This window comes from Pinus tabuliformis, chromosome X (genome assembly GCF_031772625.1).
Source record: "Pinus tabuliformis cultivar Carrire ecotype Pingquan chromosome X, CPIR1, whole genome shotgun sequence".
Taxonomy (NCBI): Eukaryota; Viridiplantae; Streptophyta; class Pinopsida; order Pinales; family Pinaceae; genus Pinus; species Pinus tabuliformis.
In genome coordinates, this window is record NC_142308.1 from 361,602,420 (window position 1) to 361,622,417 (window position 19,998).

General features: G+C 39.4%; 1 protein-coding gene across 1 annotated transcript in view; it reads left to right on the forward strand.

Moving 5' to 3' along the window:
• Positions 1–19,998, forward strand: part of LOC149140000 (putative cadmium/zinc-transporting ATPase HMA1, chloroplastic) — a 396,088-nt gene that overhangs the window by 67,988 nt on the left and 308,102 nt on the right. The window contains exon 4 of the mRNA XM_089450873.1: positions 2,139–2,285. Coding sequence (XP_089306999.1) covers positions 2,139–2,285 — 147 coding nt within the window. The remainder of the gene's footprint in view (positions 1–2,138; positions 2,286–19,998) is intronic.

The following is a 19,998-nucleotide window of genomic DNA, read 5'->3' on the forward strand; positions in this document are numbered from 1 at the left end:
ATAGGAGAGAGATGTGTGATACAAATTGGTCAAATGAAGATGTCATATATGTATATGCAAGTTGAATGGGTGCATTTACGCCAAGGGATATGTCCCTTCATGAGCTGGGCTGACTTGTCCATTTTGAGCCTACATGAAGCCCAATAAAAATTGAATTTTAATTTAATTTTTCATAAATCTTCTAGGCCGACTTAGGAGGCCTCTTGGCATGCTGGAATACCTCCCTATGCTACACAAATGTCAAAACTAGGGTTAGGTTTTGCATCTCTTGAATTAAAAAAGAAAAATATAATTTTGTGCATTTTTCAGCCATAATTCTAGGGTTGACATCTAAGGTTTAATAGCTGTTTTGTGCATTTTCAGCCAGTGAAAAGTTGCTGTAATCTTTTCCCTTGTTTGTCCATCAAATAGCTTTTGATAGTTTATTGTTTATCATCATTTGTGGGCTGTTTTTTCTATTGCTGTATTAAATTTTACATGCTGTAAATTGTCCTTGTTTTAAACCATAGTTTATAACAGCGATCATTTAATTAAGATAGCATGTGTTTGAATTCTATTTGAGCATCTCGAGGACTTATCTCAACCCTCTAGACTTAGCAATAGGTTTTTTTAACTTGCTATTTCATTTCACTTGGAGCCCTATCTTATTGAATATTATTTTAGGGTTTCTAAGTAACGGGTTCTTTAGAGGATATTTAGGCTGGGAATCTTTGGGTTACTTCATCTACAAGATCTGTGGGGGAAACCTCCCTTGTGGGGATAACATCAATCTGCAGAATAGCAGGGGAACAACCACTAAGGTGACAGTGGTCACTGATCTTATTGTTTCCCTTAACCTCTAGAATGCCTAGTGAGGTTTGCACTGGGCTGCTAGATTTTGTGGTAACGGGGATTTTTTTTTTAATTGTCTCAAGGATGTGTTTCTCCCTCTCATTTTGAGGATCGAACTAACAACATTTTTTCTGCTTTAGGGGTGGACAGAAGTAACTCTGAAAGCTCTTTCAAGTTCAAGTATGAATTCTTGGCATCTGCATATTCCTACTATGGTTGATGAATTCACGTCAGTTTTTTTTCAATTCTTGCATCCTGTGAAGCAAGTTTAGAATCTCTCTGAAATTCAATATAATCAAATTGTGGGTTGTATGGGGTATATATATGAAGAAACTCATGTTTTTAGCACTTGAGAAGAAAACCATCTCATTTCTTGCAAACAAAATGAAAAGGTTCATGTTCTTCTCTATCTTCTCATTACTTCTCTTTCACAGATGAAGTTCCTTTTATGACTTCTCTACTTTTATCTGAGAATTGAAATCACAATTTCAACTTTGAATCTTTTTGGGTTCAGTGAAGCAAGGTTTTTAAATTCAATGTTGATGTTATAAGATTAGGCATGATTTATGCATGTCCAATATTTCAAAACCTCTCTATGCCTTTCTAGCATAGTAATGTCAAAAATTCTATTGACAGTTTTAGATGTCTTCTGACTGACTGCTGGGAGTTGCATTATAAATTAAAATAAGGTGGATGACTTCGTTTCAGTTGGAATGATCACTTCTTTCACAAATTTAGCTCCTTTTGGATTTGAATTTCGATTAGGGTTGATGCCTGATAACTGTTTCTACAGTTTGGAGTAAATCGATATTGTTGAGCAATGTCCAAAATTATCACTTAGGTTTTCATCTATATGTAGACTCTACCTGCCAATAAGTTTCCTGTATATGTAAACCTCCAAATGTTCTCTGTAGGCAGGTATGGAGATGATGACACCATCTTTCTGAGACTTTGACAAGAGCATGCTGTAGGAACTTGAAATTTCATGCTGTAGGAACTTGAAATTTCATTTGAAATTTATCCTGTGGGTGAATAATCTTTAGAAAGACAAGCTGTTTGTGGCACTCGGATCATCAAACCGGAGACCAAATTTCTTAGTTGAGCTGAATGAGAAATATCAGTGATTTAGCCTGGATACATCCTTTTTTGTTGGGGGTAAAATGTAGTTTTTAGTACTTTTTTTTAATTTTCAAGCTGATAAAATATAGCCTTTCACTTGTATTTTCTTCAATTCTTTATAACCTCATAGCTTTGTCATTTCCATTATTGTTTTGATATTGAGGGGGGGAAATTGTCCAATGGATTAGGCTGTACCAGTTGATGGAGAAGTATGCCAAGGAGTATCTATGGTGACTGTTGAACACTTAACAGGAGAGGCTAACCCACTTGAGAAGCAAGTTGGAGATAGTGTTCCTGGTGGTGCTAGAAACTTGGATGGGATGTTGATAATCAAGGTATGCTTATATAGGCTCTTTTAGCCCGCTACTATACTTGTAACTATACTACATCTTTCTTCTCATGGTAACTTTAATGAACATATGGGAAACAAACTGTAGTTGCCTCTATGTGATCATTTTGCCTTTCATATTGAATAGCTTATCTTATTTATGAATTCTGTCAAAACAAAGGTAAAGACTGCAAAACAAAATTACTGTTTTGTATGGGTTGCATCAGTATGGTAACTTTTAAAATACAGGGTCTGCCAAAAACTTGTTTAGAATGATTTTCGTCATACCATTTCAATCTCCAGCAACTAAAATAATAGAAGCAAACAGGAAATTAGAAATAAGCAATTATTATGCCCATGTGCTTGTGTACGTACAGATAGGATTTATGATGCACAATGATTAAACTTGGGTATGGAAACAAAATAAAGATATATTAGAATTAGTCTATCTACTTCTCTATTACAATGATTCATGCACTTCTATGCAACAATGCAAGGGTGCAGAGTGCAAGTTCCTAAGATAGGAAAAAATGAGCCTGTAAAAATGTTTATTGCTCCTCTACACTATATAGTAGTAATATAATGACAATAATTTATTTTTAAGGTCACTTCCTAGCTAAACACTAAATTGATGTATGCGACCCCTTTGTTTGTGGGATAAAGAACACACTCTGTGCAACAATTTGACTGCTATAGTCTACAGAGATATACATACCCCACCTCCCTCCAGATTTAAACCTGTGACCTCTCAGGAGGGAACACCTGTTATTAACTGTTATAAAGTTATGAACACACTGAAGACAACCTTTTATCCTGTCTGCCATGCCTTTTCCTTCCTAAGTAATCTAGTTATTAGACAGTGGATGTCATGATTCTTCACTAAGCTTTCTGTGTGCCGGTTGCTAACTTGCTATTCTACCAGTGGCTTACCTTCTACAGTTCATCTGAGGATTAGCCTGCCCTTGCATAAGCAATTTGTCGAAGAAAAACATGAATCCATTAAATGCCTGAACACATGCATTTGTATAAAATGAATTTGCCAAAAATGTGATTTTGAGTTCTTTCTGTATAGCCCCTTCCAGTGCTTTTACGTGGACTGTATAGAATATTTATTACAGATATCTGTTAATTATAGAAGCATAAATCTCTATAATTATTTGTCCATGATCTCTATTTAAAGATCATCGAGAGTCATGGCTGATGATCAATTGTGAAAACACTCTTATTTAAAATTTCATCTTTTGCATCAATAAAATTGCCTTAAATGGTCACGTTGGCTGGGGTTGTGGACTATTTCCCTCTTAGAGGGTTTTAACTATGTAAAGAATACTAGTGTTATGATCTTTGATCTAGTTGTGTGAGTGGTTACTAAAGGTGTTCTCCATGTATGGAATATCGTTTTTTCCTGAACATGATATCAGAGCTTGTTTGAAGAGATGCTCCCATTTTTGATCAAGATCTTGAGACTATGTTGCTACATTTGCTAGATCTACCATTTCTGTCCATTTTTGGCCTAAATAGACTCTTATATTGTGTTTAGAGCAATGTTTTAAAACTCCGATTCCGACTCCGACTCGGCCGAGGGTCGACTCCGACTCGGTATCGACTCGGCTGGCTCGATTCAGTGACTCGGTCGTTGTAAAAAATATATTAAATATTTATTTTTTATAAAACACATAATTTTAAAGATTTTCATTCATGTTTCCAAACACACAACATTAGAATATAGATAGAAGACAACATATGATCAAAGTAGGCTCATGAATATATCCACTATATCAAAATGGCACCCAGTGCACTGTCCAATACATACACGATGATGATATAGAGATCAAAACAAAAACACATAACCAAGGAGGCTATAAATGGCCTCTACAACAAAAGTCTGTGACTAGTACCACTGGCTACTGCTAGAGTTGCCAACATCATCTGGCCCAGTGTTACTTGAGAGCGGGAGCGAAAGCGGGGAGCGAGAGCGAAAACGGGAGCGGGAGCGACATTTTCAGAAGCTCCCGGTTTGGGAAGCGAATCCCGGAGGAGTTCGACAACGAATGTCACTAACATCAAGGTACATAGAGGGATTAGTTCTCTTGATTAAATACGAGTTCCATACCCTAATACATGACAAAATTCAATGGAAACATTGCAATCACCCAATCTTGAGATCCTGAAAAACTGATAAGTCTGCTGGATTTTGAATGAAATCTAAAATTCTACTTTCTCCATATGAAATCCAATGAGGCCGGAACCACTTTCAAACATCCTGAGTCATTTCATGGTAATGTTAAAAATTTAAGTATCATCCTTTTACTTTAAGAATTTAACATTACCATGCAATTTGAATAGCATAGCAATACTAGGAGAGGGGAATGGACCCCAAAGACCAAAAAACCAATTAATAAAACCATTTGGAGTCCCCCACACAGAAAAAACATAAAAAAAAATAAAATTGCGTTTTTGGGGTTTATTGGCCACATGAAGTGACCCGACCGAGTTGATACGGACTCGGCTAAGTCAGCCGAGTTAAGACTGACCCGGCCGAGTCATGCCATGACTCGGCCAGATCAGTCTTAACTCGGCCGATCGAACCGGTTCGACGACCGAGTCACAAATTTTTTTACCGACTCGGACCAACTCGGTCGAGTCGCAATTTTTTTTACCGGCTTGGACCAACTTGGCCGAGTCGGTTCTGAGCCAGCCGACTTTTAAAACATTGGTTTAGAGCTCTGTTTTTAGTTAAGAACGCCTTTCGTTTCATCCAAAAAAGTGCATGTTTGCCCAAGATACGACTTTTTTTTGTCAGATCTAGAGGTATATAGTTTGAATACACCTTTTTTTAAAATTGTTTTTGCAGATTTCATTTCTTGGCTTTTTGTTTATATTCCAGGTCTGCTACTCTTTCAGGTTTGTGTATGCTCTTTGCCTGACAGTCTGTGATCCTGGCAAATAAAAAACAACAGTGTTTTCTTGACTGCATATGTTTTTTGCTGTGCGCTTTGTGCGATATCGGAAAATCAGAAATAGAGAGAAAATTTACATTTTCCTTGTAAGGTAACTGGACCTAAACCCGTTGTTGTTGAGTTTTGGGATTTTTTTCAAACTATTGTTTGTTTTTGAATGAATACTTTTTCTGATAAGCATGCACTTCGAGGTGGTGCTCCAACACCACCATTCTCCTTTACTATTATTCTTGTGTGTTTTGCACTAGCTCACTTGGTTAAAAGTTACTTTATTTGTTAAGAATTCTTGAATTCAAATCTCCCTTTTTAAGTTACTCTTTGAAAAAATTCATGCAAATTTATGCTATTTCATAGCTTTATTGTAAAGTGTATTTTATTTATATTATAAAACTGAATTACTAAACTTTAATATTCTTTTTAGTTCTTTTTCTCACTTGTTTTATAAAAGTGGGTCACTTCATAAAGTATCTTATTTGTAAAAGTGAGTTTATATGCAAAGCTAGTGAAGAAAATATATATATATATATTTTTTTTTTTTTTTTTTTTTCTTTTCTAATTTTTTGGCAACATCCATCACGATGGGACCAACTTTTACATGCCACATTGCTCTTTATTATCATTAATGCCTTTTTTAAAAATGGCATGACTTTCACATCCAAAGTTCGTTTTCAATGCCGTTGTTTTGAAACAACCTATTTTTTTGAGAGCTTTCGATCTAGACAATCAATTTTATGCTTTGAAACCATATCTTTTGCCTATTTTAATATGGTCACTCCAAGTGAACTTTTTTTTTTCAAGTCGAAAAGTTTCTATCAATCAAAAAGCACATTTAGAGATGACAAAATGCATGTGGTCTCACCTCGACTAGGTTTGTTATGTTGGAAAATGTAACAAGGTTCGATCTTCATTTAATGTATTTGAGTCATCATGTAATGTACTTGTCAAAAGAATAAAGAAAATAATAATTATTATTATTATTGTGACTTGTTAAAGCATGGGTTTCATGCTTGGGTCACCATGTTTTAGATCAAAGTCCCCATTGAGGACTTTGAGGATTTATTCTAAGTCAACAGAGTCATTGTACTTTTAAAGAGACCTTTCTTGGGCTTTTGAATCATGTAAAAAGGTTAAGTATTGAGTCAAATATGATTTATGTAGCGTTCACATCATGTCGGCCTAGAAGAAGCTCAGGTCGGCTTAAGGACCCTATTCGACCTCATATGGAGCCTATAAATACAAGCACATCAAATTCATTTGAAGCATCACTCTCTCACAAAAAGTTCGATATCTCTTGTAGCTAGGAAAAGTGCAAAGTTTGTTGCCGGGAAGCCGAAGTGAATGCGAGTTTGGGGAAGTCTAAAGAGAAAGGAAAAATCGAAATTTTGGTGCCTCTCTCTTTGTGTTTCGTGACTTGGATTGGGAGATCAAAGTCTTCCAAGTTTCACTGTTGCTGGACACTGCCAGTTGCCGGAAATTGTTGCCTAGTCGAAGTTGTTGGAAAGGGGTCGAAATTCTGGGAGGTTGACTTGGTGTGGAGGGAAGGTCTAGTCTTGGTCTAGGGTGAAGAGTCTCAAAGAATACTATTGAAAGGAAGAATTTCTTGATTGGGTTTTCCCCTCGAGGGGGGTTTTGCCTTGGCACTGTGCTTACATCTGGTGTCTATTGTTTTATGTGCTGCTGCTTTGGTAATTGCTTGATGAACTAAAAGAAAGAAGATATAAAGAATCGTAATAATAAGAAACATCACAAGTAATTATCAAGAATAAGAAAATCTTTCTGCCTTTTTGATTTTCTAACATGGTATCAGAGCTTTGGTGAAGAAGGAAGTAAAAGGCAGTCTCAAGCACTTGATCAAGGAACCATTCAAAAGGACTATCTCAAGGAAGGAGTCTACTATATTCGAGGAAGATGTCTAACACAATCAAGGGAGAGAACAAACTTGAAGGGGCCTCTAACTATAGGTCCTGGAAGAAGAGGATTGACCTAATCCTTGAAAAGAACAAGGTACTGGACTTGGTCAAAGGAAAAGTAAAGAAGCCTACAGAGGATTCCAGTGATGCTGACAAAGTGAAATACATGGAATTAGAATTGGTGGCCATGACTTTGATGGTAGAAGGAATAAAGGACAACCTTGTCCCATTCATAGCTAACATCGATCTTGCTCAGGAAATGTATGAAGCCTTGTCAAAGTTATGTACTATTAAGTACATTGATCAAGTAGCAAGTTTGAAGAATGAGCTAAGAACCACAAAGATGACTAAAGAAGACACTGTGGCATCCTTCTTTGTGAAGATAGCTAGAATCATGGATGATCTCTTGGCCATTGAAGAAATTGTTCCCAACAAAGAATTTGTGATCATTGCTCTATTGGGATTACCATCCTCTTGGGGTGCATTTGCTGTAGGTCTTAACAATTGGAAGGAAGCTCCCACTTTTGAAGAACTATGGATTGCTTGCAGTCAGGAAGAATTAAGGATCTTATTAGTTTCCAATCTTTAAGGAGTATCAAATGCCTACATTGCTCAACATAAAGGAAATAAATTGAAAGGACCAAGGAAGAAAGTTGACATGTCCAAGATAGAATGTTATCAATGCCATAAGAAGGCTCACTACAGAGCGACTGTCCTGACAATCCAAAGAATCAGAAGAGAGATAGAGATCATGCTAACTTTGCTGAGGAAGGAAACTAAATGAAAGGCAAGCCCGAAGAATCTGACATTAGGGACTTACACTGCTAAGTCCTTTGCTTATAGCTTTAGATATCTTGTTTTATATGTTTTAAAATTTATAGGCTTTTAATATATTTTGGAAAAAATATTTTTTGTTTTTATAAGTTTGTAGGTATCCCTCAAGCTTTGGAGGGAGCCCCCAACAACTCCCTAAGATAAGTATCTCATTTCCTTTCAGTTTTTGGTTTCATGTATTCATTTAGTTTTGATTGTATTAAATACTAATCACCATTCTCTCTCTATTGTCTTGATTAGGAAAACATCTGCAAGAAGTATGAAGGAGGACCTCTCAAGACAAGGTTTGCCAAGAAACAAAGGTATGCTTTAAATACATTGATTTCTTTATATTGAAAGGATTATTCACTTGACAATCTATTACTAACATTGTTATGTCTAGCTATATTGAATCATAATGATTCTTGTTTTGGGTGATTCATCTCTTGATAAATCTACCCACCTCACCCATATTCTTAACTGATTTTGAAGAACCTTAGACAGGTTCCGGAAAACCCTAACCTAAGGGTATGCTAATGTGAATGTCTGAAACCCTAAACTGCTTAGGGATATTGTGAAATGCTATTTGAAGTTTTATAGATGATGTCATGTTTGGGATTTTGATGATAAGGAAAACCTAACTTGATAGGGTTGAATGATAAGGTCTAAAATCCCGAACCATTGTAGTTCTGGTAATGTTAGGTTTTCTATGTTTCTACATTGAAACCCTAACTCATTAGGGTTTGGTGGAATGTGTAAGCAAGACCCTTACAATTTCTTAGAAATGATTTCCTTGGTTAGGGTGTGTTTGTCTGACCAAACCCTAGTCTAATCAAGGTTATATGTCTAACTCTTATTTTGATATTTTTGTGAAGTTGGGTTTGACTAACACAAGATACGAAATGTCTTTGCATGATGATGAAATCCAGGGATATATAGATATGTCCTTTTGAAACCCTAGCTTGGTCTAGGTCAGATATATTAATGTTGTCGAACATATGATATTCTTATAAATGATTATGAATTCCTTGATATGTGTGTTGACCTGGATATTAATGGTCATAAGTCTTAGGGTTTAATGGAAGTCCTTGTCTGAGATTCTTGGATGATGATATTTGGGAATCTAGGGCTTGCAGCTAAATCCTAGTAGTAGTTACATTGTCTAGTATGTGTAATATAACAATCTGAGATCTTTTTATTTAATGATTGTTGATATTGTGAAAATGGAATTCTAAGGTTTTTGGAGTTCAACCTTAGTCGAAGTCAAAATCTCTGATGTGTGATTACAATATGATAATTTGAGATTTGTGTAAGATTGTTGAAGTCTGAGTTTTGGTTGGGTTTGATGATTGATCAAAAATCTAGGGTTTGCAACTAACCCTAGTGGACGTTGGTCATGTTAATGACTAAGTTGTGATTGGTTTTGATTGACTCTTTTGTATGAAATCTAGGATTTGCATGAAACCCTAGTGAGAAGTCTAACATATGAATTTTGAAAGGTTGTTGGATGCTTTATATTTGTCTGAATTGTTTCTAGGGTTTGCCATATGTTGTAGTAAGGTATGTCATACCTTTGGAAGAAACATTGAAACCCTAGATGGAATAAAAGTTGTTATAAAGTAGTCTAGGGTTTATGACAAAGTCCCTAGCAAGATGTTGAAGAGTATGTCTCTTGTTTGTAATTAAGCCTGGGTATCTGATATGGCTAACTTCATGCTTCTATAGTTTTGGTTGTACTTGCTATCTAAGTTGTGCAAGTACACAATCTTCAACTTGGAGAAGATGCTTGCTGTGACAAGCATGATGAGGATGATAATAAGTCTGATGAAATAGTTGGAAGCTGCGAAAGATTCTCCGATGAAGAAAAGAAGACGCTGATCTCTTTGAGGAAGCCTGCATCGAAGAGATCTCCCTAAGATTAAGAGGGAGTTTAGATGAAGAGATGCTTCTTGGTTGAGAGGGAGGGCATAGGTTGGTTTTGATTAATGAATTTTGGTGGATATGTTGCTGTATGAGAAGTAGGAAAGGAAAGTATATAATGTTGATTTTTGGTAGCATTGGATGTGCTCTAGCCTTGAAATTTGGAGGAGAGCGTAAGGCACATGAGATCGCCAAGACCCAGAAATCGTTTTGAGAAATTCCACTCGGATGAGGAATTATTAAAATAATTAATATTTTTAATGGGTTCTTAAGTCTGAACTTAGGAAAATAAAAATATTAATGGGTATTAATAAAGATGAGGGTGAGAAGCTTCTAAGAGACGAGGATCATGTCTGTTTTAATCTTACCCGTTGATTAGAGACTTAATCTCGGCCATTGATTCATCAATAGGAAAAGTATAAGAGAAGACTTGAGGATCATTTGAAGACACACCGACAGATACTCAATATCTCAAGGAAAATCGATTCTCAAGTAAAGGAGATCGATTTCAGAGGGAGAGTTGCAGGGTGGAGGAAGAGGAGGGCATCAGTAGCAGGCAGTGACTGAGGAGGAGATGACTTAGGGACAGTGGGAGACAACACAAAGAGAGACACAGTCCAGAGGAGAGACATAGCCCTCATGCAGGCTGACGCAAAGGGACGCAGAGCCACTTAGAGCCATGTTAAGTGACGCAGAGGTGATGCAGGAGTGGGAGCAGGGTCTCCAAAGTGTCAGAAAGTCTCAAAGGGAAAGTCTCAGGTGTTTTCTTTCAGTTTCTTTGTAAAATCATTCCTTTTAAAAGCAATTACTGCTGAAGATTAATAAAGCCCTCATCTACTGCACGGGTTTTCCCGTATGGGGTTTTTCCGGGGACAATTGTCCAAAAACAACTGTGTTGATGTGATTGGTTCTTGTGCATGTATTTTTCTCTAGGTAATTGTGTGATAACTGCAGTAGAATTTATTTTAATATTTGTTGAAGGGATTTCGTAAATAACTTGTTGTGAATAGTAAGTAGGTGGAATAAATCAGTTGCTGCAGTAGAATTTCAGTTTAGAATTTTCCACATGGTATCAGAGCAGATATCTGGTAATAGGAGAGGAAAATCAACTATGGGTCAAGAACATGATGCAGAGGCATCCACTTAAGGGGACTCACGTATATTTCCAAAAGAATGCACAAGTGACATGAATTACGATTAATCTATGTTAGCTTCCAGATTGGAAGAAGAAGTCGCTTGCTTAGCAAGCTCTGCCTCCTCTGAGGTTTGGTATATAGACAGTGGAGCTTCCTCACATATGACAGGAATCCAAGAATGTTTTTCATATTATCAGGAAGAAAGAATGAATTTTCAGATCACCATGGGAAACAAGGCAAAGTGTACTCTAGAATGAAGAGGTAGTCTTTCAAACCGAAGCAGGAGAGCGACTTCAACCAACCAATGCGCTGCTTGTGCCAGCATTGGGGATGAACTTACTTTCCATATCTCAACTTCAAAACAAGGGCTATGATGTTTTCTTCATTAAGGAGAAAGTATATGTCAAACACCCGGGTTGGAAAAAGAAGGCCCAGACTGGAATCAAAAGTAACAGGTTGCAACTAGAATCACCAATGGCACTGATAGGCAGTAATGGAGACAAAGATTTGAATGAACTATGGCACAAGAGGATGGGACACTTACACCATGGGGCTCTGAGAGTTATCAGGAAAACAGTATCAGGAGTTCCAAAATTAAGTACCGAATGAGATGATGTATGCAAAAGGTGCGCTTTGGACAAGTATGCCAAAACATCATTTTCTAGAAGTAACGACAGGGCTAAGAGTATGCTAGGATTGATACACTTAGACATCTGCGGACCGATGTCCACAAAATCTCTTAGTGGTGCCGAATACTTCGTCACCTTCATCGATGTCCATTCCAGAAAGACTTGGATCTACTTTTTGAAAACCAATGATGAGGTTTTTGGTTGATTCAAAGAGTTCAAGGCTCTAGTGGAGAATTTGATAGGAAAGAAGATAAAAGTGTTGCGCTCAGACAATGGTGGAGAGTATGTTGACAAGGACTTCATCGATTTTTGCGCTAAGGAAGGCATCAGAAGAGAGTGGACAACTACCTACAATCCGGAGCAGAATGGAGTAGCAGAAAGGAAAAACAACACTATTGTGGAAGCAACTAGGGCAATGCTGTATGGTCGGGATATGCCTAAATTCTTGTGGGCAGAAGCTTGCAGCATGACAGTTTATGTCCAGAACAGGACTCCACACAGGGCATTGGGCAAAATCACTCTGGAGAAGGTCTTCACCGGGAAGACGCCTGAAGTCAGTCATTTCAAGATATTTGGGAGTTTAACGTATTACCGTATACCCGAAGAAAAGAGAAAGAAATTAGATCAAACTGCTGAGAAAGAACATCTTGTGGGATATAGTGAGAATGCCAAGGAATATAGAGTCTATCTTCTAGGGCATAGGAAGGTAGTAGTTCGGCGGGATGTAAAGTTCATGGAGGACAGAGCTTTCAGGAAATCCTGAGAAATGACTTCCGAGGAGCAGTTGAAAGACGAGCTGTTGGTCAAACCACTTCGACCAATTGAAACTAGTACTGGAAATTCTCCTGAAGACAAAGCTTTAGAACACGAGGAATCTCAAGAAGAGGAAGAGCTGATAGACGTGACTACTACTAGTGGAAGAACGAGCCGAGAACTCCGACAGATTATACGGGATGCAGAGGACTTCTGGTGCACCCAGGAATAATAAGAGGGAGCGAAGACAACCAGATAGATACCCAGGCCTTAGTAGCTCAGGTTGGGGAACCTTCTAGTTTTCAGGAGGCCGTTCAGCATCAAGTATGGGTAGATGCTATGGTGGAGGAATACAACTCTATAATGGTCAGTGATGTGTGGGAAGTGGTACCTAGGCCTCAGGATAGGTTAGTGGTAGGTTCGAGATGGATATACAAGGTCAAATATGCTGCAGACGACAGTGTGGAGAAATACAAAGTCAGGTTTGTGGCTAAGGGGTATGCTCAGAAGGAAGGGATAGACTACGAAGAAACCTTCGCCCCAGTAGCCAGGTATACTTCTATTAGAATCGTGATATCTCTTGCAACACAGATGGGGTGGGAGATTCATCAGATGGATGTCAAGACGACATTCTTAAACGGGGTAATAGAAGAGGAAGTGTTCATTGAACAACTAAAAGGTTTTGAAACACATGAGAAGAAATCTCATGTATGCAGATTAAAGAAAGCCTTGTGTGGGCTTAAATAGGCACCTAGAGCATGGTACAGTCAAATTGATGGCTACTTGCTGAAGATGGGGTTCGTTAAGAGTGATGCGAACCCTAATCTCTACTATCTTGTCGTAGAGAATGAGCCTCTAATCCTAGTGTGATATGTGGATGATCTTTTCCTGACAGGATCATCCAAGCTCATCAAAGATTGCAAGAAGAACCTAGCCAAAAAATTCGACATGAAGGATTTGGGACAAACAAATTATTTCTTGGGGTTGGAAGTTTGGCAGCAGAAGGGTGAGATCTTCCTTGGACAAGGGAGATATGCTATAGAGATCTTTAAGAGATTTAGGATGTAGGACTATAGACCTATGGCTACCCCAATGATCACCAACTGGAAGAAGATTGATGCATCATAAGATAAAGATGTTGATCCCACCTTGTACAGGCAACTTATAGGGTCCCTAATGTATTTGGTCAATACCAAGCCAAACATTTGTTAAGCTGTCAACACCCTCAGTCAGTTCATGGTGGAAACTATGAGGGCGCACTGGGCAGCAGCTAAACATGTTCTCAGGTATATACAAGGAACAATCGAGCATGGACTATTGTACACCCAAGGCAATGACATTAGGCTGAGAGGGTTCACTGACACAGATTGGGCTGGAAATTCAGTAGATCAGAAAAGTACAACTGGGTACTGATTCAACTTTGGATTAGGAATGACCTCCTAGTGTAGTAGGAAACAAAAATCCGTGGCTCTGAGCTCAACTGAAGCAAAATATATCGTAGCTAGCAAAACTTCGTGCGAAGCCATATGGCTTAGGAAATTGCTTGTGAATCCATTAAGGAGAAGGATGGAAGCGGCTGGGATCATGTGTGATAATCAAAGTTGCATCAAGCTCTTTGAGAATCTAGTATTTCATGATTGGTCGAAGCACATTGATATCAGGTGTCACTTTGTCAGAGACTGTATCCAACGAGGGTCAGTATAGTTGAGGTACACTCCTATAGGAGAACAGGTGGCAGACATCCTCACCATGGATCTAGGAAGAACAAAGTTTGTTTATTTTAGAGAGAAGATGGGGATGGTAAAGAATCCATTTCAGTAGTAGAAATGGATAAGTGTCGAGAGTTGCAGTGCAGCGGTTAGCAATGGCAGTGCTATGGGCAGCATGATGCAACAAATTGAGAGAGAGCTGCAGTACAAGTGCAGCAATGGCAGTGGTAGTGTCATGGGCAGCAGTACAGGAAGCAACAATGCAGTGGATGTGGGGCAGCATGCCAGGCATCAACACAGAGGACCGTTGTGGAGGATTAGTGTGATGCTTCTTTGGTGAAGCATTGCTAGAGCACATTCCTCGCTAAGAGGGAGTGTTGGTTTTTGGTAGCATCAGATGTGGTCTAGCCTTGAAATTTGGAGGAGAGGCTAAGTCACATGAGATCTCCAAGACTCAGAAATCGTTTTGAGAAATTCCACCCAGATGAGGAGTCATTAAAATAATTAATATTTTTAATGGGTTCCTAAGTCTAAACTTAGGAAAATAAAAATATTAATGGGTATTAATAAAGATGAGGGTGAGAAGCTTCTAAGAGACGAGGATCATGTCTGTTTTAATCTTTTAGTCGTTGATTAGAGACTTAATCTCAGCCGTTGATTCATCAACAAGAAAAGTATAAGAGAAGACTTGAAGATCATTTGGAGACACACCGATAGATACTCAGTATCTCAAGGAAAAATTGATTCCCAAGTAAAGGAGATCGATTTCAGAGGGAGAATTACAGGGTGGAGGAAGAAGAGGGCATTAGCAGTAGGCAGTGACTGAGGAGGAGGTGACACAGGGACAGTGGGAGACAACGCAGAGAGAGACGTAGTCCAGAGGAGAGACGTAGCCCTCACGCATGCTGACGCAGAGCCACTCAAAGCCACGCTGAGTGGCGCAGAGGTGACACAGAAGTGGGAGCAGGGTCTCCAAAGTGTCAGAAAGTCTCAAAGGGAAAGTCTTAGGTGTTTTCTTTCAGTTTCTCTGTAAATCATTCCTTGTAAAAGCAATTGTTGCTAAAGATTAATAAAGGTCTCATCTGCTGCACTGGTTTTCCCGCATTGGGTTTTTCCAGGGACAATTGTCCAAAAACAACTGTGTTGATGTGATTGTTTCTTGTGCATGTATTCTTCTCTGGGTAATTGTGTGACAACTGCAGTAGAATTTGTTTTAATATTTGTTGAAGGAATTTCGTAAATAACTTATTGTGAATAACAGGTAGGTGGAATAAATTAGTTGCTGCAGTAGAATTTTAGTTTAGAAATTTTCACACACAATTGAGGAATCTTCTGTCAAAGATTTGGTTGATAGCGCTACTGAGTTGAGGAGCAACATCTAGAATGACCTCGAAGGTTCGTATTTGGTTATGTACATGTGGAAGTATATTATTGATTGGGCTTGTGTTTGTACAGGTGAATCTCTCGAAGGTTTTGATAGCATGCTGGTTACGAATCAATTTGATTGGGAGAGATTCGTCATCCTTGATTTGCTGGATCAAGGGGTTTTGAGGCTTTGTGAGTGAAGCATTGCCTGGGAGGACATCTAGGCGACACTTTGTGTTGATGTCTAGATCCCAAAGTTGGAAAGATGGTGTTGGTCGTTGAGCTCTGACACGCACCTGGATTTCTGTGTTGATGGTTAGCAAGCCTGATGGTACCTAGAGAGGCTGAAAGCTTGAGTCCATCTTAGTCCCACATGGATAGATTGCGCTGGTCAGGATCTATTCTGTGGCATTGTGGTGCCTAAATTGTTGAGAGACCAATGGATAGATTTCCCTGGTCAGGAATCTAGTCCATGGCACTGCGGTGCCTGAAGTTCTTCATGGTTCATATAGTTTGAGATCTTCCATTGTACTTGTATATGATGAATACCTCCCTAGTTAAGAGGGAGTGTTGGAAAATGTAACTAGGTTCGGTATTCATTTAATGTATTTGAGTCATCATGTAATCTATTTGTTAAAAGAATAAAGAATGAATTATTATTATTATTATTGTGACTTATTAAAGCATGGGTTTCATGCTTGGATCACCATGTTTTAGGTCAATGTCCCCATTGAGGACTTCTAGGATTAATTCTGAGTCAATAGAGTCATTGTACTTTTAAAGAGACCCTTCTTGCGCTTTTGAATCATGTAAAAAGGTTAAGTATTGAGTCAAATATGATTTATGTATCCTCCACACCATGTCTGCCTAAAAGAAGATCAAGTCGGCCTAAGGACCCTATTCGACCTCACATGGAGCCTATGAATACAAGCACATTGAATTCAATTGAAGCATCACTCTCTCACAGAGAAATATATCAACGAGGAAATCAACAGACAAATTTAGTGACAGAGACTTCGACCCTGTTCTCAAGAGAAGAACTACACCAAAATATGCACAGATGGGTTGGGGAACTTAACTTGGTGCCAAGTCCACTAGAGGAGCATATGGCATCCTACATGTGAAGCATTGAGAGCCATGTGACTCCTACTACTTGTAGAGCATCATTCCACTCCATGGGCACCTACAACATTCTCAACAATCTGCACTTTGTCCCGCATTATTCATGAGATGATGCACTTAGACTAGTATGCTCTCGCCGGCTTAGTAGTGAACACATGGTTTGGTAGCTGATCCAAGGCCCAAATGAGGTTTGTCTCACCCCCTTAAGACATGGGAGGGATAGGACCACCCTTAGAACCCTCAATGTTGGAGCAAAATCAAACTATTTTGTCACTAGGAGACCCATGAAACCCATTTTGTGCCTTAGACACAAGATTGGGGTCCGCAGGATGATTTGCATGGAGATTTAGGGGCCAAACCCCAGAGCATGATTTGTGGAGCCCTCTACACTCACTATTGCACCGAAGGAGTGTTGATTTGGGGTAGCATCAAATGTGCTCTAAGCCTTAAATTTTGCAGGGATGCTTGCGCACATGTATTCCAAAGAACCCAAAAAGCGTTTTGGGAAATTCCACCCATAAGTGATTTTATTAAAATAATTAATATTTTTAATGGGGTTCCTAAGTCTAAACTTAGGAAAATTAAAATATTAATGGCTATTAATCTAATCATGGGTGAAACTTCTAGAAAAAAGACATGGATCAAGCCAAAATGATTTGAGCCTTTGATTATGATTTAATCTAGGCCGTTGGTTGTCCAACAGGAAGATATAAGAAGGGGTTTGAGGGTCATTTGGAAGATACACCGAGAGATCAAGGAAATCGATTTTTTGAAGTGAGAAGTTCATAGGAGGAAAATCGATTGAGGAGATTTCTTGCAGTAGAGGGGCAATGAGAATCCAGAAGAAGGAATTTCCGGAGAGTATGAGGCTGAGGGAGAACAGAAATACGTCTAGAGGAAGGCTGATGCTGGCCCACGCAGTGCTGATGCAGAGGCAACGCAATACTTGAGGGAAAGTAAAGTTTCCTGCTAAGGAAAGTCGAGTTTCAGTTGCTGGAAGCCAGGGTGTGAGTTTGGGAGGCAGAGGTGCGATTTTCTCAGCCAACAGAGGACGCAGAAGAGAGGTAGCATAATACCCAACAAGGGTGATGTAGACTGCTAGGAGTGACGCAGTTCTGCATAGAGGCCATGCAGAGGGTGACGCATAAACTGGTGAGAGTGACACAGTTCTACGCAGAGGATGACGCAAAGCCTCTAGTTCAGCAGGATTAGTCACTGATTCTCCCAGTGACGAGGTGTTGGCCACGTGGGGCCTGACCCAGGTTCAATAGTGAGTTTAGCCAAGCAAATCTCGGTACTACTAGCCCTTTCGGCAACAGTCTGCGGAGTGCGGACTGAGGTCTCACCCGAAGTAGTATGGGAGGGTGCTGGAACCAGGTTTCCGCACCCTAGGGATGTCTTGATGAGGGTTCTGGAGGTTCGCGATCCTAATCTGCGCACTGCGCTGCTCTGCGCAGCTTCCTATTCTTCGCAACCCGCGTGCACCTTCGTATTATTTCGATCCGATCCGATCCTTACTATTATATTAGTGCTTAACTTAGTTTGTGCAGACCCAATATTCTTATTACTTGTTCAACTTTCAGATTAGCGCACGTACTTGAAAATAATATAAATGCATAAAGAATAACTAGAACATAGAAATACAGATCTACAAGCAGATGCACAATATTTCAGAATCAACTTATCTTTTATTAATTCTCTATCCAAGTACAACCCCAACTCCACCCTGCGCACTCAGCTGCAGGGGTTTGTGCATTCAGCTGCAAGGGTTCGCGCACTCAGTTGCGGACTCTACTAGGCTTTTGCGCACTTAGCTGCAGAGCCTTTACCTACCACTACGACCCAATACACTTCAGATTTATTTCTATCTTTTGACCATGCCTTCGCATCTATCTGTTACTTGTCAAAACTAAGACTGACTTTACACTTAGAGCCTTGCTCTATTTATACAATCCCATGGTCCGTGGACCATGGGTAGGTCAACATACCATACATTAAATTACATTATTTTAGGGCGGACAACCCTAGACTCTCGCGCTCTGCGCTCGCATTTCGTGGGGTCTTTACATTGCACTTGACCAAAATTCGGGCTTCAAGCCCCAAAAACATACTATGGGGGGATCCGCTACCCAACATGAGGTGAGATCATTTCACCAGTCTTTTGTTCAGTATTCTCTTTGTATCAAATTGCTAGCTGAGCATCCTAGAATTGTACTCAGATTTTCTCCTACATAATAATAAAACCCTCAGAGCTACTGCACTGATTTTCCCGCATTGGGTTTTTCTGGGGACTATTGTAAAAAAATAACGGTGTCCTATGTGTTTGTATTTCCTTGCTCAGTTTCTATGTTTCAGAATCATAATAAATTTGGTGTAGGTTGCTTCTGTAATTTACTTCAATGTTTCAAGAAGAAATCTGAAATAAGTTTGTAATACAATTTACAATCTAGGTGAAGTAGATTTAGTTGGTTGTAGTAGGATTCCTGAGATTGTTAGATCTAGGAATTTTCACATGGTATCAGAGCTGTTGATGTGAAACTGAGAAGAGCAGATCTAGCACTGAAGCAAGGGCCAAGCTGTTGCAGCAGGCAACGGTTCGAATCCCCTAAGGGAATGCGCAGTTCTAGCCAAGAGGGCTATATTTTCATGTGTGTCTCTCTTTGAGTGAGCCAGCAGAGAGGTAAGACTGCCAAATCGAGAATTTGCCAAGGCAGAGGGAACCACACAGAGCATCAGTGTAGAGCTAGAGAGATGCTGTTTTCTGCAAGCTAAGCGTTGGGCAGAAACGCTGTCAGAAGAAGGAAGAAGATCGCATAGTGAGGGAATACTTCCTCAGTGATTTCTTGCCAAGGAAATCAGTGTTTCTCAGTCACTGAGCAGCAGAGGAGCAACAAACTTACTGGCTCTATCAGGGAGTGCGTAAAGCAACCTAGGAGCTACGCAATAGGGAGAAAGAGGGATTTCAATATTTTTCGGAGGATATGGCAACTAGTGGCTTGAGGGATCAAGACAGGTTGGACGGAGCTTCCAACTACGTCATCTGGAAGGCTAGAATGTCTTTCCTTCTAGATGAGCATGCCCTCAAGACGTATGTTGATGGTGTGGTAGTCATTCCTGCGGATGCAGATCCGCTGAAGAAGTACAAAGCTTAGATGGCAAAGGCGGAGAGGATGATCCTTGATGGAGTTAAGGGTCATGTAGTATGTCACGTTGCTAGCAGAGGGACTGCTAAGGAGATGTGGGATGCCTTGGCCATATTGTATCAGGGATCTTTCGAGCAGCGGAAGATGTACTTGGAGCAGAAGCTAAGATTTGCTCAGATGCAGAAGGGAGAATGTGTGGATCCATTCCTCATGAAATTGAAGGAAACCTGTGATGAGTTGTCGGCTACGGGGCACACACC